At 43.0% G+C, this 26152-nt stretch overlaps 1 protein-coding gene across 1 annotated transcript in view; it reads left to right on the top strand.

Moving 5' to 3' along the window:
- GNA13 (G protein subunit alpha 13) overlaps positions 1 to 15965 on the top strand; it is a 29792-nt gene extending 13827 nt beyond the window's left edge. Inside the window, exons 3-4 of the mRNA XM_042802551.1 lie at positions 6197 to 6247; positions 10944 to 15965. Coding sequence (XP_042658485.1) covers positions 6197 to 6247; positions 10944 to 11516 — 624 coding nt within the window. The 3' untranslated portion in view covers positions 11517 to 15965. The remainder of the gene's footprint in view (positions 1 to 6196; positions 6248 to 10943) is intronic.
- The last annotated feature ends 10187 nt before the right edge of the window (positions 15966 to 26152 follow it).

Below are 26152 nucleotides of genomic sequence, written 5' to 3'. Positions count from 1 at the left end.
GCAGTGTGGTAAGTAAATATATGGTTGCTTACCTCAATACTTTTCCCTAAATACCTTTAGCACCATTATTAAAAATTAGCTATTATATATGCTTATTGTGTACTCCCAAAACACTGCTAATAACATTGCTGCTTAAATGGAGAGCACTGCATCGAGTTTTAGAGCATAGGAGTGCAAATTGGGAAATGAATTGTTTCTCCTCACCTTAGGAGATACCAAGCAAGTTGCTGAATTGCTGCTATTAAATAGGAAACATATCCATTTTTAAATTTAGTTCCTTGAATAAAGAAGTTATAGGTATGAATGTGTAGAGGTTTTGTCCTGTTCTGTTGACTGGAGCATGTTTGAAACAGGAATCCTCATTAGAAAGCACTGGGAGGAGTGACTGGTGAGAGAAGTTAATTTGTAGAAACCTGAAAGCTGTGAAGGAACCAAAATTATTTTATTTACTTCCAAGTCTGAAGCCAGTAAAAGAAACCAAACCAATTCAATCTCTGGACATAAGACTTGGTTCAACTTCCACTGGTCTAACAATCAAGACCATTGTGGATTTGAGCTCAATAATATAATTAGGACGAGGTGCATTCACAGCATAAACTTGTCACATGGATCATCTGTCTCTTTCGTGTAATATTATGGACATCCCTTGTTTGGGTGGAGAGGAAGGAGGTCGTAGTGCTGTCTAATACCTCTCCCACTAGGAAATCTGCATGGATTTGACTAAAACATTTCTCCATTAATTATCTCTTTGCTTATTACTGAAATTTCAGAAGAAATCTGGTGAAACTTCAGTTGCAGCAGTATTGATTTGCAGTCACTCTTATTTTGAATCAGTTTGGGGTGGGGTGTCAGGAAAATAAAGGTTAGAGATTATTTTCTCTGGATTCTTCGCCAAAATCCTCACATACGGATTTATCTGGATTAAGCCTCTAACAGAAAAAAAAAAATATACATAATGAAGTGTATGCTATAAGGATTATCAGGGTATTGTAAGATGCAGAATTCTAAGGCTCTGGTTATTCCTCCATCACCGTTATTCCTTCAGTCTACTTTTCCCATTTTATGGATGGTTTGGTTTGTGTGTCAATTTATGCACATGCCAACCTAAAAACATTGTAGCTACCCATTCTTATTCTAAACTAGGCTTTTAAAAAAAGCTTTTTTGTTCTTGTTTGTTTGTGTTTTGTGGGTTTTTATTAAATAAAATAGGAAATTTTTGTTTCTCTTTTCCCAGAAATTCAAGTAAGGTCAGGAAGAGAAAATGTTTGGTGGTTTCTATAATTCTAATCTAGAGTTACTAAATTATATCTCCTATTTACTTTAAATATCTGATTTATTTTTTCAGATACTTAAGTCTTGTCAGTTCAGTATGTTCCACCGAACTTGCAGCCAAATGTAGATAGTTTGATAAATTGTACATTTATTTATTTCAACCTTGTGATGACTAAATCTATTTGATGCTTTTTCTCTCTCTCTTTTTTAAGTGATTGCTATTGGAAAAAATGTAGTGTCTGTGTTCCCCTAGAACAGCTAAAAAGCCATTTGGCTATGCTAAGGTTTCAACAAATCATATTTAGATTGCTGACATTGTTTTCATGGAAACCAAATAAATTGGTGCCACTTCCTTGGTTTAAAAGATGTGTTCATCTGTTGTGTATTTCATGTAGTCTCTTTTTTTTTTTTTTTTTTCCTCCCCAAAAATATTTTTGTGGTTACTTTGCTTTAGGCACTAACTAGCAACGTTTTAGACAGTAATCTTTCTCTGTGCTATGTTTTGTTTATAAAAGATAACTGCTCTGGTTTGCTTCAGAAGACCACAGGAGCAGCAACAATACACTATTGTCTTACAGGTAAATGACCAGTATGTCCTGTAATCCTGTCTTTGTCAAAAGAGTGCCTTACATAAAACTTGAGAGAGGAGCAGGACTAGTTAAAATAAATGCAGTGTTTTAAGGGAAGCTGTCATTGTAACATTAACTACCTTGATAAGTATGTGATTTAGTGTGTTTTCTCATAAATCACTATATGCTCATGATGCAGTGACTTGGCTTAGTTTTCTTCAGCAAGGATCATAAGAGTCCAGGAGGCACACAAGCTGGTTTAAATCAAACCTTTCTGAAAACTGAATACTTGACAGTTATGAATAAAGTTATTTAACAGGCAACTTCCTGTGGTTTACGTGCATTTCTGAATCAGGAGGAGGCCGAAGGGCTGCAGCTAAGATGTGTATAGTCCATCTGAACAAAAAAGGGCATCTTCTACAAGCCATTAGAGTGATTGCTTAAACTCTGATATTCTGATAGGATTTATTTTAGTACTGTATTAAAAGAGCAAAAACACAGTTACTTAACACTGGAAGATATTCAAAGCTCATGTGTAGGCCACTCATTCTGTTGTACTGGTGTGTGCTCAAGAAGTTTGCTTTATTGCAGTATGTCAACATGCATATGAGAAATGTGCTCAAGCATGTGTTTGACTTTGTCACTTCTGTCGGTGTCTTTGGGCCTTTTCTTTGAGTTGAAGAAAGCAGGCAGTGGATGAGCAAGGCTCAATGGTGTGGTTCCTGCAGCGTGACAGGTCATTACTAGCCTTCAGCCATACTGCAGAAGTTTGCAGTTCAAAACTGCTAAGCTGTAAAAATTACTCTAAATGGTTTGCTGGCATTTAACACACAAACAAACAAACAAAAAAAACCAACAACCCAACAAAGTACCCCAAAACAAACCTGGCAAACGTTTACCTGTGACTAATTTAAGACCTTATTTTTTAAACTAGGTCTTTAATTTAAAATTCCATCGTATGTGCTCACAGAACACGGATGTGAAGACAACGGGAATGTAATGGAGAACTATGGAGTGTTTTAATGGGGGCAGATCCTGCGGTTTCTCAGTCTCCTGTCGATTTTGTCCTTTGCGTGGCTGCTTTGTGGCCTGGTGGCAGCAGACTGCTGCAACAGCCACGTGGCAGGGGTGGAGAGTCACACTGGGTTAGTGGGGCAGAGTGGGGAAACCCAGTTTCTTTTTTCTAGTCATCTTAGGTAAATCAGAGACTTTACAGTTTGTCTAAAGGGAAATTTTAGAATGCAACCACTCTCTGTTAATACAGCTGTTTAAATATATCCACTGTCATCGATACACAGAGTGAGATCTAGTTCTGTATTTAATATCAAGAAAAAGTAGCCTAACACAGAAGCTGTCTTTGGAGCTGTTGTACAGGACTGTTAACAGGCAGTTTTCTTACTCAGTTTTAACAGTTGCTGGCGTTAAGTCTTTCCTTGGTTGTTGTGTGGTGGGTTTTTCAGTGGGTTTCTCTTCATTGCATAAAATACATAGGTTCACCCCTTTTGGAAAGGGATTGGAAGTCTTTCTTGGTTGCTCTGTAATGCTGCCTTTTTGAAGCTTGTTTAAAATGGGTCAAAACTCTTCAGTTCCACAGTGCATTCTGATAACAATCTGTTAGTCGTGGTCATTTGCTGTTCAAGAGTATCTGTAGTTAGCAGAGCTTAGCCTGCTAATGTGAAGATGTCCAAGTCAGATGGAAAATTACCACTAGTCAAGGCACTGACTTGTAGCTGTAGGATATGGAGAGGTGTCTGGGATTGGATGGAAGCACAGATGACGAATTTGAATCTGTTAAGTTCTTGATGCCATGCAAATTGATAAAAGCCAACGATTGAACAACTTTCATCCTTAAATACAGAGTTGAGTCACATTGATGGTGCTTGCTTGGTGTGTCATATTAGTTGTCTGAATAGATTTTTCATAAGGGAAGAACCCAGTGACAGAGATGAAGATTTGGAGGAGGGAAACTAGTATGTCACTGCTTTATTGACTGTATTATGCTTGTAACTGCTTTTGTAGTTTAATCTCCTGAGTTTCAGAACGGCCACCTTGATATTTATCTGCCATTGACTTTGGTATGTGACAGCCTACAAAGCTAAGCAGTCTTCTGGTGTGCTTTCTGGCAGTTATTTTACTGTTGGATGTGTGGCTCTAGAGCATTGCTGTTGCTGCAGGCCAATGTGTTTTGCATTTGTGTTTTCAGGAAATCCCCTCTTTTGGGAAGCTGCTTCTGGGGTGTTTTGTGACCTTTAGAGGCTGTGGCTTACTCCTCTGCTCCAACTGCTCAGTCCATTGCAGTAGCAGTAAGCCCTGGGACATAAAGGAGAGGTAGTAACTCATGAATTCAGTACTGCAGAGTTAATGCTTCTTTAGGGAGTAGGCATTGCTGTAAGTAGTATAAAAAAGAGCTGTCTAAGGTTAAAATGTATCTATGCATGCACACACGCATGCATACTTGCAGCCTCTGAGGCTCCAGGTGTTCTAGAATAAATATCTTCACTTAATGATACGGAAATCTGGCTGATTTGTACATAGTCCTGTGGGGGAGGGAGGATTGCCAGCTCCTACTGGGACCTAAAAAGAAATCAAGTCTGACTTTAAACTTTATTTTGTCTTGATATTCAGCTAGAGACAGTGATCTTAGTAATTGGAAGGCCTGAATTCTGATCCTGTTACTCCTGCTTGGGAATTTTGGTGGATTTGTGCATCAGAGTTGTGTATTTTTATTTTCTGTGAAATAGGAAAGCTTTTCCCCATATGCTTTCCTTACAGGGTTGAGGCTAGAATGGATTTCTGAAGTGCTGAGAAAGATGTAGGTGTAAAATAGTGGCATCACTGCAAGCAGTTGTTGCTTCATGCCGCCAGGCTTTAAAGTGGTTAGTGTTACTGCTGTGGATTGTCACCCTAGAGAAAATCAGAAATATTAAGCCAAATAGAAGGTAAAATAAGGTAGCAGAACTGTGATGGACTCTCTCCCTGCCAGTGTGTCGAGTACAAGGCATGTTTCAACCAGAGTCCCTGTCTTGTCTAACTAGAAGTTGATGTTCGAATTGCACACTTAAAGATGTGGAATCTACCTGTGTTATGTAACTTATTTTAGTACCTGGAAAACCTGCAAAGGTACCTGGCTTATGTGTCTGCCAGAACTCTTTTTGGATGGTTATTTACCCTACCCTACTTTCCTGCTGCTTAGATGACACATTTTAATATTGAGGTTTAGTATTCTTCCTAGATAAGTTTTCAGAGTTCAAATTTAAGTGAGGGGAAGTCATTATCAGGGTGTAACTTCTGTCTTAATTCACTTGTCTGGCTTAATTCACCCCTGCCTAGGATGCTTCTTGAATTTCTCAAGAAAATTCAGTCAGAATTCTTGTTCATCTGTCCAGAGTGAAAACACAGATGGTTTCTTTTCTGTATTTACTATAAAATAAGTAAGTTACAGCTTGGTAATCAAGAGGTTTCAAAAGGAAGCATGTTTCTGCTTCTGTGATGATGCTGAGAATCCTAAAAAGGTACTACTTTCCTTTGCAATAAATTCAATCAGTACATTACCTATTGCAAGTGAACTCAGGTTCAGCACCATCCTTTTAAGAGTTCTTCCTTAATCCCAGCACCCTAACGGAGTTCTGGAGAGTTGACTGTAGCTCAGATTTACAGTAAAAAAGTCTTTAGTTCTACATTACTGGAGGGATTAAAAACTGCAGTTACTATTTGCATGGACAGTGATGGCTTGAATCCACAAAATAACCTGTACACTAGATGTGATGCCATGCAGTATGGCAGTGTGGAACTCTCTTTGTTACTCTCAGAGTAAGGAGTTCCTTGTCCAACTTGGTCTCTGATAGGAAACTGTAGTAAAATGCTTCATTTGTTGTGGTTTTTCATCCTCTGTTCTGCTAGTCATTTGCTGTGCTGAGGGGAAGTACCTGTATGAAGGGGATCATATGGCAATGCAGTTATAAATTAACTTCAGTGATTAATCGCTGTACCTGAATTATCTATATGTGCAGACTCTTCAAAGGGTTAGAAGAATTAAATGTATCTTTTCATAATGAAGGTGTGATAGCTTCATTGTTAGTTTCTGTGAATAACAGTGTCAGATGTATTTAACAATTCTAAACTTGGAAAGGGTTTAACTACTATAAATGTGCCTACCTATGCTTTTAAGCTTAAATATTAACTGACCTAAAAATAAAATATCAGTTGTGTTCTTAGGATAGCTGCTTAAAAAAATCGTAGTGATTAAAGCTTGCAACACTTAAATCTAGATTTTGGTAAATTAACTGGACTTCAGAATGTAAACTATTGGGATCAAGTGTGCTGCTTATTTAAGTAACCATTTGCTTTGTTTTTAGGGGGAATCTGTAAAGTATTTCCTGGACAACTTGGATAAACTTGGAGAACAAGTAAGTTCTTTTTTCAGTCTTGAGTTTTAAGTAGTCTTTGTGATCTCGGGGCTTTAAACAGATGAGATGTAATTAGTGTCTACCCAAATAACTTTATCTTCAGTTAACTTTGTCCCGTTATCTCAGCAGTTCATCATTGACATGTCGAAAACACAGGGCAATGCAGGGGCCAAGAAACTTTATGGAAATACAACTTCTGTAGAAATTGAACAAAAAACAAGTTACAAATGCTTGTCCCATCAAGAGACTGTTAAAGTAGCAATTCAACACTAATTGATATCCAAAAACGACTGCTTTTGGTTTTAAATACCCAGTTGGGAACAGTAAGTTAAATCAGTCCACAGGTCAGTGGTACCTTTTTGTAGTATCAACTTGAAAATAAGCACACTTGGTACAGAATAAAATCTTTTTTCTCTGGGGAAAAAAGCTGCAACTTCTGTACCTCTTTTTGATAGAAATGTTGGTTACTGTTTGAATAATGAAGCTGTATGCTGATACTCATTAGTTGTGTATTGCAGAAATGGCATGTGGAAAAACTGCCTTTAAAATGGGATGCTAGCTTGAACTCCATGGGGAAGCAGTTTCTCCATGGTCATTTCCAGCTGGTGGCTAACAAATGATGAAGGAATCCAAACCACTTCAATTGAATCCTGTTGCATCATGTTTAATTTCATTTTTCTTTCTCTTGAACAGATAAAAATTTAATTTTAAGCCAGACTATTTTTCTGCTTTGAACTGTCATTTTTCTAACTAGAGCACTGGTGATCATCTTGCAGAATGCATGCGCTTCCCAGATATCTTGTTTGAGAACTCCAGCCGTCACTCTCTGAATTTTGATTTGGTCTTGAGTTGTAAGGCAGTATGAGAACAGCACTCACTTTAACGAGCTGCTCAACTTTTTGCTAGTGGTGGATTTCTCATGGTCTTTGAGTCCAATACCACTTCAGTTTCTAAGGCCTGGGTTTTTTTCCCTCCCACACACACATTTGTGCACATTTGGGTAAAGATTTTTGCAGCGTCTTTTCAAAGTTTTTTACTTAGAAACCGTCTAAGCCTTGGCCCATTCTTTGATTAAAGTGTCAAACTTGAAGTCACTAGTATTTTTATATTCTATATGCACACACGCTCTTATTGTAGGTCAGATGTTGCTGTGGGAACACTGAGCTCTGAATTACAGCTTTTCCAGTGGAAAGTTAGGCCAAATACAGAGGGACTCTTCAAGATCAGCTGTCATAGAAAATGTTAGGTATCTGTGGGGAAAAGTGCTAGCTAAGTTTTGTTACGGAGTGAAAGATTTTATAGGTTCTTCTGGTTTATTCTTATCTATATGCAAGATCTGTCTAATGATTATTTCTCCAAACTGCATTATATAAGTATTTTACTGTTCTTATCTGTTATCTGATACAACTAGGCTGGCCTGCAACTAAATTGCTTATAAACAGATAGACCTGCAATTCATGTGTCTCTTGCCGAAAGGGAGCTGATGATAACAGCATGTAGGGAAAAGAACTTAATGTTCAGATTTAATCAGATCAGCAAAATACAAGTAGCTGGCTGGCAATGTGGGATCGGCTGGATTCCTTGCAACTGTTTGTTGTTATTTCAACTGCCAGTGCAGACTATATGTATTCAAAATATCTCAGAGAGAGTCATTGCTTTCCATGTTGTGATTGGATCTTATTCATGCCTTGAATTCTAATTTTAACTAGGCAAACAGTGATGTGATAGCCAAAAGAGTTACCTGATAACCAAAAGAAGTTCTTTAGAAGAAAACAGACTGTAGTGAATTTGAGGAAGGAGAGAATTCAGGAAGAAAGCACGTGTTCCATCCAAGTCAATATCAGTATATATCCTTGGGAGGAGCTGCAAAACAAACAAACAAAAAAAAACACCCCAACAAACCTTCCCCTCCTCCAAAAAAAAAAAAAAAAAAAAAATTGGAAAACAGTCAACATGGAAGATTGGTAAAGTGTAGAAAAGGAGAGTGTGCTTGGGATGCTTGCAGGAATAGTACTGATTGATGATGGTGAAACATTGAAAGGACTTAAACAATACTCAGTGCTGTCCAGGGAAAATACTCACCTCATGCTGGAGTCTTCGGATATGAATAATGGGATCAACAGTGAGAATGGGACGTGTTCAGAGGTGGTACAGTGGCAAGCTGCTAGTATCCTAAGGATCTGGGCATGAGGGAGAAAACATAATCATCCTTCAAAAAGATAACTGAAATACTGGGACATTTCTTGGGAGCTGTTGTATTTAGTTTCCTGTAGCCAAATGATGGCTGTATACCAAGCACTTGACTTCCAGTGCACGCATTTGCAGACTGTTGTATCAGAGTAGCTGTTATCAGGTATAAAACATGGTAGATCTTCTGTGCATGTAGAACTTGAAAGCACTTAAAAGGATTTTATTTGTGGTTGCAAGCGTGGAAGGAATTTTAAATGAGTAATACTAGAGAGGGAATTTGTCAGGAATTCTAGGGATAAGCTCCTTGTTCTTGAAAGCTTTACTGAATAAACATTACAGTCCAACTCCCAGAAGAGTTTGCTGCTTGCTCTTGTTTCAATATTGAAAATACATACGGCTTTGTCTATTATATTAATTTATTTTATTTATTTACTTTAATAACTTTAGTCACTCCTGAGCTTTCATAAGACTATCTGGTTTTGTTCTGAGAACTTGAGACTAACTTCTTCAATAACAGATTAAGCATTCTTGTTTGAGAGCTGGAATAAGCGTTGAACCTGTGACATTCTCTTGCCTAAATGTTAACAGCCAGCTTTACTCAAAATCCCTTCTCATGTGCCCAGAGACATTTGATACGGTCATTGCTGTATTCCTCTGATTGTTCTCCCCCTCTAACAGTTTTTGGTAGAAGAGACCCAATGTAAATGTAACAAATAAAGAGAAAAATCTTATTACCCTTTAAAGTTACTTCTTTTAATCAGACAAGGGGGCGGCAGCACATGTCTGTCACTCAGTTTGGAGAGAACATAATTCTTTCTTAGGAGTTCAACTTCCCTGTAGATTTAGGTGGTGCAGGTTTTGGATGTGTAATAGTGCTACAGCAAAAAGCACAGGGTGGGGAGCCTGTGCTTCAGAGAGCTGCTTTGTAATTCGTGCCACGATAAAAATCAGTACCTTAGTCATGGGCAGCTCAAATAAAGAAACCCAGGAGTTCAAACAAAACAGCCTCTCTCTAGCTAGTTTCATTTTTGAGCTTACATAGTAAAGCAAAGTGATCCTTGAGTTTTCAGAACATTACAGTCACTTCATGGTTTTTAAAATTGCTTTCTGTGGATCAAACTTGCTCAGCTGCCTTAGACTTGGAATACTAGTATTTAAATAGCCATGTAGTTGTGTATTTGTTCCCCCCTTCTCCCCTCCTGGCTTACTAGTTGATTCAGACTTTCTGGACCGTGGTCTTATGCATCTTTATAAAAGCTCCAAGTCTGGTAACTGGCACTGTCAAAGGAAGATCATAATCATAGACCATTCACTAAGAGGAGACTAAAATTCCAACTCTGAAACCTAAATCACTCTCTTTGAAGTTGTGAGAAATGCTGGAAAGATGTAAGGAAGAGTTTCCATAACAAGTGAACAACAAAGCTTTAAACTTCAGCCTCAGCCAGCTGTCTCTTATAGATGCACTTTTTAAATAGCAGAAAGACTTGGACCATATGAAAAAGTGTAATTCTAAGAATGAAGAAATCCCCAATACAAGTCTTGAATTTCATGCTGTCAAAAGCTGACTAATAGGAATTTATTTTCCTGTTAGCATCTGCATCCGTTGGTGATGATTGTTCATGTAACAGTCAAAAAAAAAAAAAATAGTAAAAACCCACTTATCCTGCCTGTTTAATTCTGGGGGAAAAGGCAAGCTGGAGAGCTTCAGGGTACAGCTGTCTTGGGTGCCTTCCTAGGCCGTACTGCTGCGAGGGGGCTGCTGTCCGCAGCTGCCTGTTTCTTCTCCTGTTCTACCAACTGCACGGTATATTTTGGAAAAAATCGGGCTGTGTGAGCTCACAGGTGTGGCACACAGCTAATAGAAGTGACTTTTTTGGACCGATACAGCTGGATGCAAAAGATCCATGGCACAAACACAGGAAGTTGCTTAGGTTTTGCTTTTCTGGCATAACTGATTGCCTTAAAGTAATCCTTAGTGGAGGAGCTCTTTTTTTTCTAGCAGCAGTTGTGCAGTATGCATGAGAACATGGGAGGAACTGAGTGCCCATAGTCAGAACGAGATACTACCTTGGTTACAGATTTGAGAAACCTGTTTTAGACTCCATTTGTTGCACTGCAGTGTTGGCAGCCAGCGTGTTTCCCAGCTTTGTGGGAAGAGGATGAATGAAGCATAAAAGTAATCCAGAATGAGGGAAACTGGCGCGTGAGGAATTGATGGTACACCTCTCAGGTTATTTACAGATCCTTGTCATGTGTAAAATGGAAAGCTTCAGTTCTCTGGGGTACCTGTTTTGATTTAATATTGGGTGTGTTTCCTGCTTTGGACTAGATTTTTATAAAATGCTTCAGTGTTAGCATATAAATATACATACATGTGTATGTTTATTCAAAACCTCAAGCTGTTCCTGTGCAAGCTTTTATCTCAATTGCAAGTCAGCTGTGATCACTATGCCTGTGACTTGTATCCTAATTGGCAAACTGTCCTTTATTTTTTTTTTTTTTTTAGGATTATCTTCCCTCACAGCAAGATATACTGCTGGCACGAAGACCCACAAAAGGGATTCATGAGTACGACTTTGAAATAAAAAATGTTCCTTTCAAAATGGTTGATGTAGGTGGCCAGAGGTCAGAACGGAAACGTTGGTTTGAATGCTTCGACAGTGTCACATCAATACTCTTCCTTGTTTCCTCGAGTGAATTTGACCAAGTGCTTATGGAGGATCGGCAAACGAATCGCCTTACGGAATCCCTGAACATTTTTGAAACGATAGTTAATAACCGGGTTTTCAGCAACGTCTCAATCATTCTCTTCTTAAATAAGACGGACTTGCTTGAGGAAAAAGTACAAAAAGTGAGCATCAAAGACTATTTTCCAGAGTTTGAAGGGGATCCCCACTGCTTAACAGATGTCCAAAAATTCCTGGTGGATTGTTTTCGTACTAAACGCCGGGACCAGCAGCAGAAGCCCCTCTACCACCACTTCACCACTGCTATTAACACAGAAAACATCCGGCTAGTTTTCCGTGATGTTAAGGATACCATCCTTCACGACAACCTCAAGCAGCTTATGTTACAGTGATGTGCAAAAAGACATTTTTGAGTAACTTGTGTATTGTTTTTTTTAATTAGAAGTTTACAGCAGGAGTAGAGAAATCCAGATCCTGTCAGACTTCTTGGTATGTGGCTAAAAGCTGCTGCTGAACACGTTATTGCCAATTTCTGCAGAAATTCAGGCTTAATCTCATGCAGTGTAGCTTCAAGTTGACTCAAGTTGTAATTTTATAGCAGACCTATGTCTAAGTTACCTGTAAAGTGATAAATTTGACCTTTTGCAAACATGTATATTATCCTAGAAAATTCGTTCCACCTTCAGACTTCCAAGTCCAAACTTCAGTGAAATTGTTGCAATTGTTAGACTGTGGCAGTAATTTAAGGAGGGGAGAAACTTTTCACATCTGACTTCGTTACGAAGACTGTGATACCATAGCTGACTTACGATTTCTCAGGTCTACTGTTGGTTAGAAATCCCATAAATCTCTTGCTGGAATCATCGGTTTGAAGCTAGGACTCCTGGGTGTAACATACTTCCTCTTCAAGTACAAGTCTTTGCATGGGGTTTGACTAAAGCATGGGGTGCTTTAAAAATACTTAGATTGGGAGCTTCAGCTGTATTTGGCAGGAAGTACTAACGCAGGCAGAAGTCTGGTGACGAGGAACTAGTGAATGGCACAGTACACGGTTTCACTCTGTTGCGTTGTACGTACATCCTAGAGCCATGGCAAAGCACAGAGCACTGTGATATGGTCCTCTTGAAATTCTGATACGGGAAGGGGGAGGAAGCTAAACTTGTGTTTCTTATCTTCACTAACCAGATGTTACAAGTAGGTACCTTACCTGTTCTTGAAGCGCTTTAATATAGCACTGGTTTATTTTTACTTTCTTCATGACTTCTTACAATGTGCCTCATCTTAATCAGTAAGCATTTGGTGACGGATAGAAGTACTTGCAAACCTAAGTGCCTCCTTGTGTTCTGTCCTCCTATGGTATTTTCAGTGGCCTTATGTGAGCATATGTGTTCCCAGCAGAGGCCTTGTGTAGCTGACACAGTGAAGATGAATGTTTTCTGCTGAAAAAAGAAATGTCACAGCAGAACGTGCTTCAGCTGATGAGGTTCTTTCTGAGACTTTCCAACTGGGTCTAGCAATCCGAAATGTACTTGAGCCAAATATGTTGCACAGCATACTCCAGAGTGCTGCTTGTGACTAAGAATATTTTACCAAAAGTTCCATTGCAGTTTCATTTTATTTTTTGGGGGGAGGGAAAGGGGGTTGGGTGGGGGTGGGTGTTACCGTTGCCATGTGATTAAAAAAATAATAAAAAATACTTCTTGCCCAGAAATCCTCAGGCACCACACGGCATATTACAAAATGAGAGTAAGCTTGTGAGGTTGTGTTTTTAAGTAATGCCGCTACCAGGTTTCCCCAGTAGTATCATGTAGGCAGTTCAGCTTGCCACTTTGCCCGATGGAGCCGGCCAATTCCTGTGGATCGTGATGCTGGCCAATACTTAAATGAATTTTTATTAACATACCACACGTGTGTCAAGCAGTGTGACATAATATTCTCACTGCTTGGAGCAGTGTCCCTGCTAGAACATAGGAAAGCTGCCTGTCTTCTGAACTTAGCCTTTTACTTACTGTGAGTGTAAGTTGTATTAACATCTCTGTACCTCGTTCTCCTGTCAGTAGAAGGGGAATAGTGTATTTTTATTTAGTTAGGTGCTTTGAAAGACCTCTATTTTTTTATATCATCCAATGAGTAGTCATAGATTAGTCTGCAATTTCTGCGATAAGGCACTATTTTGGGAGGAAAGAGTTCTGAAAAGAGCTTGGGAGAAGTCACAGTGCATAATCTAAACATAAACAGAAAGTCGGGGTGCAACAGCGATGTCAGGAGGATTAGTATAATCTTGGGGGATGGGGATATATAATGTAGATTTTGCCTCCTTACTGGACATAGACATGATTACGTCTGGTTTGATGTCAGGTCATACGTGAGAAATTCAAGGATGATGATGAACTAGAGACCTCCAAAAAAGCTAGTGAGGCTGTTTAAAGGATTGGATGACGTGCCTGTCACGGGAGTCCAGAAGTTTTCCATTTCCCTCTTTGGAGAAGGATGACAGGTTGATTTGGTTGAGCTATAAATGCTGCATGAGCAGGCAACAAACCTCTGACTAGTAGCCCCAAAGTCCAGTGTTGGAAAGCAGAAATTGAACAAATCCATGCCCTTGTTAGTCAGCAAGAGGAGTGGTAGGTTTGTGATTTTCCCTTTGCTGACGGTTGTCTGAGCAAGTTTCTTTTTTGAAAAGAGACTTACCTCTGCTCTGATTAAAATAATTAATTTAGAGAGGGTCTGTAGTACGTGTTTTTCAGGATGTCAGACTAGATGATTGCAGAAAAGACTAAAGACTGGATAGCGGATAATAGGAAGATTACCAAGAATTTGTCTTAACAAATTTGTTTATGTAAAATGTTGATGAATTTTGTGTCAAGGGACCTGTTAATTTACTAAAAAGTTAATTTACCTGTTAATTTCCTCAAAATTGATGTCAGTCTAAGGACATGGTATCACCAAGGCACTGGGCACTTCTGATGTTAGCTGAAGTGGGAAAAATATTCAGCAGGCTTCTCCCCTGAACCCACACACACAAAAAAAAAAATTCTTTCAGATCACTTTCCCTGTGAACACCAAGGCCTGTAAGATAGCAAGGTGGACCCTGCAATGTTGGGTCACTTCTGACAAAGTAGGCCCTGGTAGATAAGCACTATATGAATCTCAGGCAGAAATTAATTATTTTAATGAAATGACTGAGTCAAATCACTTGTGTTTCCCACTCCCACTTCTTTAGAGGGGGTGAGGCAACTAACCTTGATGTAACTGTTTACATGGTTCCTATGTTAACGTGCTGCCTAAACAAACCGAATCAATGTTTGGCTTTTCCATCTTCAAACTTACTCTTCATTAGCTACTTGAAAAGGAGCACAGCGTGTACTGTTGTATTTCTTTTTAGATTTGTTTCTAAATATGATTTCTTTATAGCAGGATATAATTTTGGTACAACAGCGGAAGGATTGATGTTTTGAACAGACTGAGTTTTATCCTGAAGCAAACAGTCACAGTTGGCTAGTAACAGTGAAGCTTGTTCACGTAAACCAGTCTGTGGTACAAGGTCAGGACATATTTCTAGTGAAGGTGGGAGAGCAGGTAGAAAATCAAGTTTCCCAAAACTTTCTTAGTTTTCTTTGATGGAGTGAGCTCTGTTAAAAAAAATCACTGACCGTATGGAGATATACCACTGTCTTGTACAGCCTTCCTGTACTTGAAGTTGAAATTGGTGTTTTAGCAACTGTTCCCTGCTGCAGGGTATTAAACTGAATTGATGGATACCGGAAAACTGTGGCTGTTCATCAGGGCTTTAAAAATTTTACCTTTTTTATATATTGTATGTGGGAGCATAAGCCATCAGTTTGTGTAAAATTTAAGCTTTTTTCTAGAATATCTACTCTTAAAAAAAAGTCAGGTGGGTTCATTGATCTCAAAGGCTGTATATCGGACTCATTTGTCTAGTAAGTAGCTTTAACTCTTGCCCATCAGAATTATTCTAGCAAATTGCTCACATGGGGTGGGTGTTTCAAGCTTCGTTATACTTGGCTAGTAATAGTATTTATGATCAGTCCCAGATAGCTTGGTCAAACTGCATCTGCTCACCGTGTCTGGGAGCAACTCACTGTTTAAAGACTGGGAACTGTGCATGTTTAACATGTCCATCGCCATTGGAAGACTTCTCTGGTTATTCCTGTTTGAGGACGGTTACTGAAGGTTCATTTTCCAAGAATAACATTTGCTGTTTCAAAATGATCAGAAGTTTCATGCCATGCTGAATTGTTCACGAGTTAACTTTACAGGTCTTGTCTATTGATGGTACCATTAACATAGGTTGTTTTTTTTTTAATTACACAGCATTGCAATACAGTGCCATTTTGCAATTTCTTTGCATTGTACTTGAAAATAAGTTGAATTGCAGACTATTTAAAACCGCTTTCCTGCGCTTTCAGTAGCAGTGAGAGCTTACCTTACATGAAGCCTTTATGTAAAAATATATTTTGTAACAACCTCATAGATCTTTAACAAAACCAAGATTTGTATTAGCTTTGTATAAATGTTTGTGGCTTACAATTTTATATGTTTAACTTTTTATAAACTTTCCAGGGACTACTTTCTATTGTAAATTTTATTTTCTCCTTGCTTTAGTTTAAGATTGGCAATAAATTATTTCTAAGGGAGGTCTTAGAAGAAAAAGCAGCATTTCCTTTTTATAAAACGGTTAAATTGATTAATAGTTTAAAACCTCTTACACTTGCTTGTACATTGCTCTGTACATACGCTCCAGAAGTGTTGCCTTTCAGCTATTAATATTTGCCTTGTGTACAAAAATTACTGACGATGAATAAACATATACAGCCTCATGTTGGTATTACGAAATTATTTTTTCAAATTAATAATGTGTGGAGACAGCCAACTGACTTTTTTTCCTGGTTGGCTAGGGCCAGTTGTTTTGCTCCTGCCACATCTTGTGTTTCAAATAAAATATGTAATAGAGTTAGTCTCTGGTCTCAAGCAAGCTCTTTGCTAAAAGGGCTCCTCCAAATTCTTGTTCAGCCTGATTGCTTTCTCTCCAGGAGAGAGGCAAAAGGGAATTGCTGACTTGCATTTGACAACCAGTTTGGTACTCAATATTTAAAACATTGATGACACTCTTGTGTGTTCTGGCGTAAGTAGCAAGCCTCTGTATAAATTATGTACCTCAGTATTGCAGAGTTAGATTTTTTTTTTTTTTTTTAAGCTGTTTTCTGAATAAGCCAGCTTCTGCCTCCTCTAGAAAAGGATCATTGGCTGTTTTGCAACCGGCTGCCATATGAAGCAATGTTTTGCAGCAAAACATTGATTTCTCCTTGTCAGTTTTTATAGGCCCGAGATGCTTAATTTTCCACAACAGTCCTCGGATTTGGCTGGCATGCTGTGCACACTAAATCTCTGAAAATGCTCAGACCAGGTCATGCTTGTTTATAGTTAGTGCTCAACGTTAGTATTTGTCTTGGAAATCGGAATACATAAACCATAAAAATTCTCAGTGTATGTCAGTGTTGCTGTGGGTCAGTAGGAGCCTGCACGCTCTCCCCCAGCCTCTGCTGCGGAGAGCAGGGTTCGCGGGGGGAAGGAGCCACCTCCGCTCCCTGGAGCTGGGGGTTAAAAACCTGATGGATGCCCTGAAACTTCACCCGGTTCCGCAGCGCAGTTTTGGTTCCAGGTCCTGCGTGTTCCAAGGGGGGCTGTTTCGGGGCAGTCACAACCTTGTCTCCTGACCACTTTTTTTGCACTGAAACAGTTATGTCAAATGAACACCAGGTGTGATGTTGCTCTGACTTTGAAAACCAATCTCTTTAGGTTTTTTTGATAAGCTTTTTTTTCTTGCATCTTATTTCCTGAGATGCAGTCAGCCACCTGAACAAAACAAACAACATCGAGAAGTCATCTTAACAGACTGTGGGTTTTTTTTTTAAGCCCAATACTACAAGTCTAATTGCATCAAGATTCACCTAGGCTTCTAGTTAAGCTCTTGTTGACCAAAGCTCTCATTAGAAATAGGTTAGTGGTGGTGTTCTGTGCGGGAGTAAGTCACAGACTTACTGCACTGATGGGCTCGGTGGGGAGAGCCGAAGGAGGGGCCGGGAAGGAGCGTGTTACAGGATTTATGTGAGCAAGTGGAAGTTTCTTCACTTTGCACCAAGCTCTTGATTTAACAAAACACCTCATTGCATGTACTACGGAATGTAGGTTGGGTTTTTGAGCCTCTTCCTTCCTGTTAAAGTAACTCGGTGATTACACAATAACTGACATAAGGGAACGAAAATGGAGTGGAGCTCTGCGGAAAGAGCTTCCTTCCCCGGCTGCCCGGCCGGCGGCAGGAGCCGGGTCGGGTGCTGCCCTCGGGAGCCCCGTTCCCGCGGAGGAGCTGAGCTGAGCGTGAAGCTGTTCAGCAGCTGAAGGGCAAAGTGCTGGAGGAGCAGCTGCCAAGGGAGCAGGGCCCTGCGGGGAGCACGCCTGGAAACAGGACAAGCGGCTGCGCTGGTGCAGACCCTGCTGGTTTTTTTCTCTAAAACAACCACAAAAAAACAAAAAAAAAAGATAACAGCATCAAGTTACTTCTGGCCAGCCCACCTAAGGCACTGCTTGGCTGTGTTTTCCACACAAGCTGAAACGTTCTTGCAGTGCGTGAAATGCGAGTTACTAGATTAAATTAATAAAAAGGGTCCAGATAGACTCAGTCCCACAAGGTTCTGCAATAGTGTTTTATTTGTGCCTAACTTAAGATAGTACTGGATTTATTTTCTGTGCCATCCTCCCTCCTGTTTCTATGCATGATTCAAAATGAGGGGCAAGATTTTTGTTCCTGCTGGAGTGCCACTTCCACCATCAGCGGCTTTGTGGGCTCTGGGATTCTTGCTCACTATTGCTCCGAAGAGAAGTTCCTGCAAGATCACAGAGCGAGCCCAGCTCCAGCGGGTGAAACATGCCATGGCAGAGCCAGTCCTTATGCCAGAGCTCAGTAAACAGGCTGCAGATCACTCGGAGATAAGGAATCAAAACATCCAGCAGAAATGAGATGTGCACCGAGACGGGAGCCGCGGTCCCGCCCATGCGTGCTGCTGCCTCTGCTCGCCTCGGCGGAGGAAGCCAAGAGTTTGATTAATTGCTGAGCACTAGATCTGACAAACCTGGATTTGGGGTAGGCTGTTCTAAGCAGACATCCGCTTCAGTGCTTGCGACTTCACACTATGAATATTTAAAGCCCGCGTCCTCCCAGCCACTGGCTGTTAGCAGCAGGATGTGTGTTTGCTGTTCCTCAGGCAATGCGGGCTGTAAGGCGCTGGAGAATAAGGTAGGAACATGTTTGTCAGCAGATACAGTAAGTGAACAAATCTAATTTCTCTGCCTGGATGGTTTGAAACATGGCGACCCAGTAAGATGATGCTGATCCATGCAGACTGTTTTTTATTAATTTAGGATTTACAGAGCAGGAGGAAGCACAAGACCTTGTGCATCCAGTGATATCAAAAGCAAGCTTTCCTCACTCCCAATATTCAATATAGTGAATCTTGGATCTTGCCTGCATAGGAGGTGCTGACTCCCTTCCCAGGCTTCTTCCCCTTGACAGGCAGCAATGCTTAGAGGCAAAATCCCTGCCTGATTTCCAGTTCTCTCTCCTACCCAGCACCAGGCCAAACCTTGGATGGCTTTTACCTGCGTTGCAGGCTCTGCCCTGTGTTCTCTCTCCCATGTTGCCTGCCACCTGGAAGACAGTCAACTTCTCTTATGTAGAAGAAAGCCATCCCTTTATCAGATTCAAAGGGGAAGCAGTAGTGGAAAAAAAAAAAAAAAAAAAAAAAAAAAAAAAAGCATGTATTTCAACGTTAACACTCCCCCAGACAGCCTTCTGCGCTGACTGAGAGACTGAATGGCTGTTTCCATGTTGACCATATACCATGCAAATGATGTTTGTGGGATGTCACCAACTGTGAATAATTTCTCTCCGGCGACTCACCACATCAGACTGTTACGGCAGTAAGCACTTCCACAATGAGGAGGTGTGATCACCAGCCCTGACGTGAGTTTCAGCTCTGAGTGCTCTGCGTACCCGCAGTCTTTGCTTGGGAGTTGTTCTTTGTTTTCAGCTTTTCTCAAAAGAAAAATCAATATCTGTAAATGAACAGATCTTTATGTGGTTGCCTAGGCATAATATTTTGCACTTTTTCTATATGGTCTGGATTCTCTTGTATTAATCCAAAGTCTAATGCTGGGAGCAGCTGCGAATTGATGACCGTTTCCTGCTGTAGCCTCAGTTTTCCCTGAAGAAAAAGGAAGTGAACAAAAATACTTCAGGGAAACCAGCATTTTCAAAGAGTTAACACCAGGATTTGCAGGGGAGCAAGCTGAGCAAGCCTTCAGCAGCGACAGCCTTCTTACATCATGTCTGGCATTTGCTAAAAATTGTCTAGAATTAAGGGGAAAACTTCCTCTTTTATTCATGCAGATGACCCAGGCAGACTCTTCCTCCCCCTCCCTCCCATCCCCATTTACAGAACTTCAGGAGAAAAGGGGATGTGATGCAGCCCGTGCCCTGCGGCGTGCCAGGCGTCAGACCGGGTGCCGCGGGCGCTGCAGTGCCCCGGGAGCACGCAGAGCCACGGTTCCAACCGCCCAGGGCATTCCAGCCTGATGGAAACCTGGGATGCCCTTTATAAAAACCACGGCCACACCAACCTCCGAGGTTCTCGTCTTATTGTCTGCTCGGCTCCACGAGCCTGGCTGCTGCCTGGGAAGGCAACGCCAGCCTGACACGATGCCGCCAGCTCCGCAGCCAGCGCCACACCAGCTCTCCTTCCTCCTCTGCTCCCGATGTCTCCCTGCCGATGGCATTACATCTCTGCTCACAGCAGGGAAACCTTTCTGCTGTTCCTTCTCTCACCTCTGCATTACTCAGGGAGAAATACTACTAAATAAATACTTTTCTTCCAGCATGTAGCAAATCCTAACCCCTCCTCTTGTTGCCAGTGAAACCTTGTCTTTCATTGCACTTGTAATAAAGCAGTGCACAATCATCTACTGTCTTATATCTGGGGATGCCACTGGGGTAAGGGAACACTTTTACATGTACAAACATCAGCAGTGAGTCATTGTGGCTGTTTCCTTGTTGTGCCAAAGCACTGATTGACACCGTTGCAAGATTTCTTCCTTTAGAAAGGCAACCCCAATTTCCTGAACCGGTAGGTTAGATACATGGAGAGTATTTAGACATTTAATATTCAAATTAATTGCCAAAAGTAGCTGCTCTCCAAGAGGCTAGCAAAGTGTTTTGTTTTTCCCTCTTCACAGAAGCAGGGATCGAATATGAAAGCATCTGGAAGACAGCCAGCCGTTGCGCTGGAGCCAGGCTTTCCACTCTGTGTCTCCATACCCCGTCTCATTTGCTTGCAGCAAGACAAATGTCTATGACGATGCCAAAGTAAGGAGAGCAGGGGAGGAAAACAGCCTGGCACCTTTGCTTACCGCCGCGGCTCTCCTGGGAGGTGGAGGCCAGTGATTCCCCGGGCAGATGGGGAGCCTGCTGTCCCCTGGGCGAGAGTCACTGCCCACTTCTAGAGAACGTTTCTCGGAGCTAGCAGCTTCAAGGGCCATCTGTAATCAGTAGGGAGAAAAAAGCTCCTCCAGGCAGCATTTCTCAGCCTGAAATGGTGTCCCAGGTAGATGGGTGAGTCATTCCCCAGCAGTGCCAGAAGTGACCAGCCCAGACTTGGCCACGGCACTTTCAGATACTTCCAAAGAAATGAAACCACCCCCACCCCAGCACCTTTGTACTGTATTTCCCTGATAAAGAAAGGCTGTACGGTGTGAGCGTGTTGGTGTGGAGCACTCCTGAGATCCTTGGGGGAAAGGTCTGGATTATCTTCTTGACGAGGACTGTTTCCAATGCAGGGTCCTTCAGTTCCTCTTCGTGGCAGGATTTCACCCATCTCATCTCCATGTTCGCTTTTGTAACAGCCACAAGCCATTGCAAATAAACAGCTGCAGATCTTGGCAGTAGTGTAGGAAATAACCCCACATATTTTACAGTTCCTTAAAAGCAAAACAATATCTAAATCCTCATTTAAATTCCCGTTTCCATAGCTGGAGCTCTTTGGTTCACACATCTCTCTAGCATAGACTGATTTGTTCCTCCATCTTCTGATCAGACAGGATTTCTGGTTGTGCAGACAAATGTCACCCCATCTTTATGTCTCACCCACCGTGGGTGAGCCCAGACTGCCCGGGAAGAGCTCCTAATGCCGTGCTCATGAAAAATACTTCAGAGCTGAACATATTAGTAAGAGGAACAGCAGATCTGCCATGCGCAGCTAGTTTGTTTGACTTAGATGGCAGGATTATGCGCTGCGCACCGTTCTGTTTGAGCCCCGTGACCTTCTGAGGCGAGCACGCCGCGTGAGGCCAGCCTTAACGCCACGCGTGTGCCCTGAAAAGTGTCGGGAACACCCGAGCTGTCTCTGCGTGCCTGAGACCAGACCGTCGCGGAGGAGCCGCGCGGCAGAGGGAGCGCCGCCGCGACCCGAGCACAGGGCTGGATCCCAGCCCCCTCCGAGCGCTCAGCAGAACAGCCGGGCTCACGCAGCGGCCGCGGGTCCGGCGGGCAGCATCCTGCTTCGGGACGAGGCTACGGGAGAAATCGTACCGCCCCGAGGGCAGCTCTGAGACTCAGTCGCTCATCACCACACCGGCAACGCTTTCCAGGAATCCCAGGATCCCTGTCTTTCCGCTGTTTTATGTCTCTTTGAAATGTTTGGGAGAATGATGAAATTATCGGGGGAAAACACAGAACATCGATGTACGTATGTTGGAACCGTGGGCTAAACTCTTTCTCCGTCTGGACGTAGTATCTTCCAGCAAGCCTTTGTAAAAGCTTCTAAACACAAAAAGTATCACATGAGTGTACAATATTAGAGCTTTTGTTTGTTTGTTCGTTCGTTTTCTAAAAACGCCAAGGAACTACTAGGTGTGTTGGGAAAATGCTGCTTCTGGCAGAGGAATAGAGAGGACACACCTGTACAAACCAGTAAGCCCAGGAATACCTCCTGATACACTGTTTCATAGAAAAAACGTCTGCTGGTTGCGTGCATGGAGGCAGGCAATCCCCTGAAGGGTTTCAACTCCAGGATGAGAATGTGGTCGCGGTGCCTTGTCAGTCACAACGTTTTTTTCCCCCCAAGTTCTAGACAAATTCTCCTCCAGAAAGGGCGATGCTCTAATTACAAAAATCACAAAGGTCTCCTTCACTTGCTACTGCTTTCACACAGGTCGTTTAAAACTTCTAAAATAGCAATTTTTTTAATTAGCTGTACTAATAAAATATGCTCCACTTTTCTCATGCACACATTTTAAATTAATAATTGCAATCCTGTTGTAAATATACGCTACAAAAAAAACAGACCAGCATGCCAAGTTCCGGCACCCCTATTTGCCTCGTATTTGTTTGGCTGTTTTGGGGGTGCAGTGCTCCTTTCTGAGCCGCAAGCTGAATTACAGCTCGGTGTCATGCTTTTGTCCCACACCGATGGGGTTTTTGGCCCTGACGGTTGTGGGTAACAACATGTTTGTGTGTTTTTAGTCTCATGTGTTGCCTTGCTTGGGTTTGATGGCAATAAAAGATACCTAGCATTACAGTAATTATTGCAAACACCTGTATTGCTGTTACGCAGTATTTTCAACTGCTGCTGCGTAGTTCTGTTTTCCTTTATTTATTGGTTAAGATAGCAAATATCAGTGCAACAAATGTGTGGAATTATAAGGAACTGCAAAAGATTACATGTATAGTGGGGGAATGTTATAGAGTGCCATTTAGCAGCAAATACATGTATTTTTCTCCTGAAAAATGGATAGAAACTTGAAATTCATTAAAAACCGAAATTAGTGGGAATATTACAGCTCCGAGGAAGGGCCGTGAAGCGAGTCGATTGATCTAAGTGATGAACAGAGGGGCCTCCAGACTCTTTGCCACTCGTCAGTGTGGAGATGTCCGACACAAGCCAGTTCCCAGTGCCTTGGGCGGCGCAGCTTAGCGCTCCCTGTCTCGCCAGCCCCAATCCCAGCTCCCCCAGCTGTTGGATTCTGTAATTTTTACTCGCCTAAGTCATTCCCTTGCAGCCGGCAGGATGAGCCCAGGGCCGCGGGCTCCTGCTTCAGGAGCTGGTTGAATCCCTGTTACAGCTGTGAAGTCTGAGCTCTGCCAGCCATCGAAGCCGAGGAATAAACTTCCCACATTGATGCTGTGGTCAGCTGGATGTTTTGCCTTTTGTTGAGCATAATTATCTAGTATTTAGGTTCTAGCTTCAACAGTAAAGATCAAATTCTTGTCAAGCCTGTTTAAGACAAATTTGCTTTGGGTATCGTAATAAAATCTACTGTTTGGCCATTCTTAATGGTGATTTTTATCTGATGTGGTCCACTAGGAATTCTGCTGAGCCCACTTAGTGTCCATAGGGCTAGAAAGATTTTTCCCACTAGCAGTCAAGAACTGATTCAAGCATCTAAGTTTCTTACTCCTCTTTCTGCTTTTGTAAAGTAATATTTCAGTCATCTGTGAACAAGAAGAAAACCATCTGGGCTGTTTTATCCCGAGGCCCAAGTCTGCAAAGAGAGCTTGGTCTTGAAAGCCTCTCTCTGGAATATGATTGTGTCTGAATGCTCAGGCTGTCCAGCTCAGTAATGTGCATTTTTGTATGTAAAACAATCCTGCGTGTTCACAGCTTTTCTGTATATTTCTGCTTGTTTCCTGAAAATAGGCTTTTCACTGATGCTTTGTTTTTTTTCTTTCGGGGGAACCTCTTGAAATACCTAAACAAGGAAAAGCCTAGAGATGCTTTTGGCATTGTGGGAATAACCCTGATGAGTTTTGGAATTTCATCACTGGACAAGCTTCTTTGACAACAGAAGCACAACTTTTAAGTGTCGAAAACTAAAATTACTTTCAAACTATGAACAATCAGCTCAATAATAGGAAAAATGCCAAATCGTGCTCGCTGTTGAAGTGTGGTGGAAGGCAAGCAGGGGTGCTCAGTGCCTAGCAGTTGGCTTTATTAAATTTTTAGAAGACTGATGAATTTCCAACTCATTAAGTTCTAGATTATTTGGAAAAGGCAGGGACATGGGTAGTCTGATTCATGTCACTGCTTAGGCAAAGTTTCCTTTGCCAAGTTTCCCAAGCAGATAAAATGAAGGAGGGGAATTCCTAACAAATGCTGGCTGCCCTGTCGCTTGCAAGTGATTTTTTTCTGTTGTAGGGGGGAAAAAAAAAATGTATTTGATTGTTTTTACATACTGAAAATTGTCATTACATCTGAATGACTGGATATAAGATATTATTTTGCTGTAAACTGGAGGCAAAGAGTGTGAAAAGATAGCAGGGGAAGGAGAGCCAGACCCTGAAGCACCTCAGGCCACGTTTCAGAGCATGACTTTGCCTCCTGGTCGCAGCAGGATTCTCTGGTGCCTGAACCTTACTAGACATAAATACGGGGTTTTGTCCTTCCCTCACAAAACAATGGCTGTGTTCAGGAAAGCCATCATGTATTAGACTTTCCTAAAAACATCACGCTGAAAAAAAATCAGATTCATATAGTGTCATCGGGTGAGCGTGGGGGCTCAGCTGGGAGGCTGCGTGGGCACGGACGGTAGCAACCCCCGCAGGGGCCGTGGTGGGAAAATAAAGCTTAAAAAAGTTGGGAAACGAGGATGGGAGCGGAGGCTGGAGTTCATGCTGCCTGCGTGAGCTTTCGCCGGACGCCCGCAGCCCGGCCTGGAGCTCATCGTTTCCATCCCGTGGCTGACGTGTCTCTGCTCTCCAGTGGGGCGTTTGGGGCCGTGGGGGCTGCGTGGCGGTAGCCCACGCTGGCTTCCTCGGCCCTTGTGGGTAGCCAGCCTCTCCCACGAGCCGCCTGCGGTGTGTCACGGGGGGGAACATTGCGTGGGGAAGGTTCCACAGAGGGAATGCAGCACCCACGGGGGGGAACATTGCGTGGGGAAGGCTCCACAGAGGGAATGCAGCACCCACGGGGGGGAAACTCTCATCCCACGGCTGTTCCCGCTGATGTAACTGGAACGGGGCGTCGCGGCCGATCATGACCCGCGGGGAAGGCAGAGGGCTTGGCTTAATTAGGCTCGGCAGCCCCCAATCACGGGTGACAGCCTGTCCCGCGTGGCCGGGGACAGGCCCGGCGCAGCCGCGCGTGGGGGCCGGCAGGGGGCGCCCGCGGGCCGCGCAGCCGGGGCCGTGCTGGCGGGGTGGGGAACCCACGCGGGGTGGGGGGACGACACGAAGAATTGGGGGGGGGGACACCCACTGCTGGGGGGGGTGGGGGTGCTGAGCGCGGCTTTATGCGCCGGGACGCGCTTGGGGTTCCTCCCCCCCCCCCCCCCCCCCCCCACACACCCCCGCAGCGATCCCAACGCTGGCCGAGAGCCTCCCTGCCGTGGGGACCCACGCGGGGACAGCGGGCACCTTTCCCCCGACACCGCCGGGTACCGGCCCGCCGTGGGCAGCCCGGGAGCGGAGGAGGTCGAGGTGGGAGCGGTTGGCCCAACGTGGGCTGTCTGTCAGCCCCCCCCCCCCCGGTGAAATCAGGCCAAGTTCAGGGTCACCCGTGGCCACCTGCAGCAGCCCTGGCCCTCTGCGCCACGCGTTTGTGCGCGCTGCGGGCAGCCGTGGGCTCTGACATTACAGAAAGATGGAGAGTGTGGAGACTGGGCAGTCACGCAAGCCAGCACCCCAAATTTTTCATTCCTCCCCACCCGCAGCAGCGCAGGCACCCCCCCTCGCTGCCCCCCCCCCCCAAGCCGGGCAGGGCAGAGCCCGGCAGAGCTGGGGTTCCACGGGAAAGCTGGAGGACATCTGCCAGCACCACCAGCCGGCTGCTTCCCAGCGAAGCCCCCCACTCCCCTGCCGAAACCGGGGCTCACGAGTGTTAGTAGCAATCTCCCGCGCTGCGGCATCGCCCGCTCCCACGGGTGCCCAGCAGCGGCAGCGCGGCAGCATCAGGGTGCGCCG

Source organism: Tyto alba, unplaced genomic scaffold, assembly GCF_018691265.1.
Source record: "Tyto alba isolate M040663 unplaced genomic scaffold, T.alba_DEE_v4.0 Super-Scaffold_39, whole genome shotgun sequence".
NCBI classification, from domain to species: domain Eukaryota; kingdom Metazoa; phylum Chordata; class Aves; order Strigiformes; family Tytonidae; genus Tyto; species Tyto alba.
The sequence above is the reverse complement of the archived record's forward strand: the minus strand, read 5'-3'. Positions and strand labels throughout refer to the sequence as shown.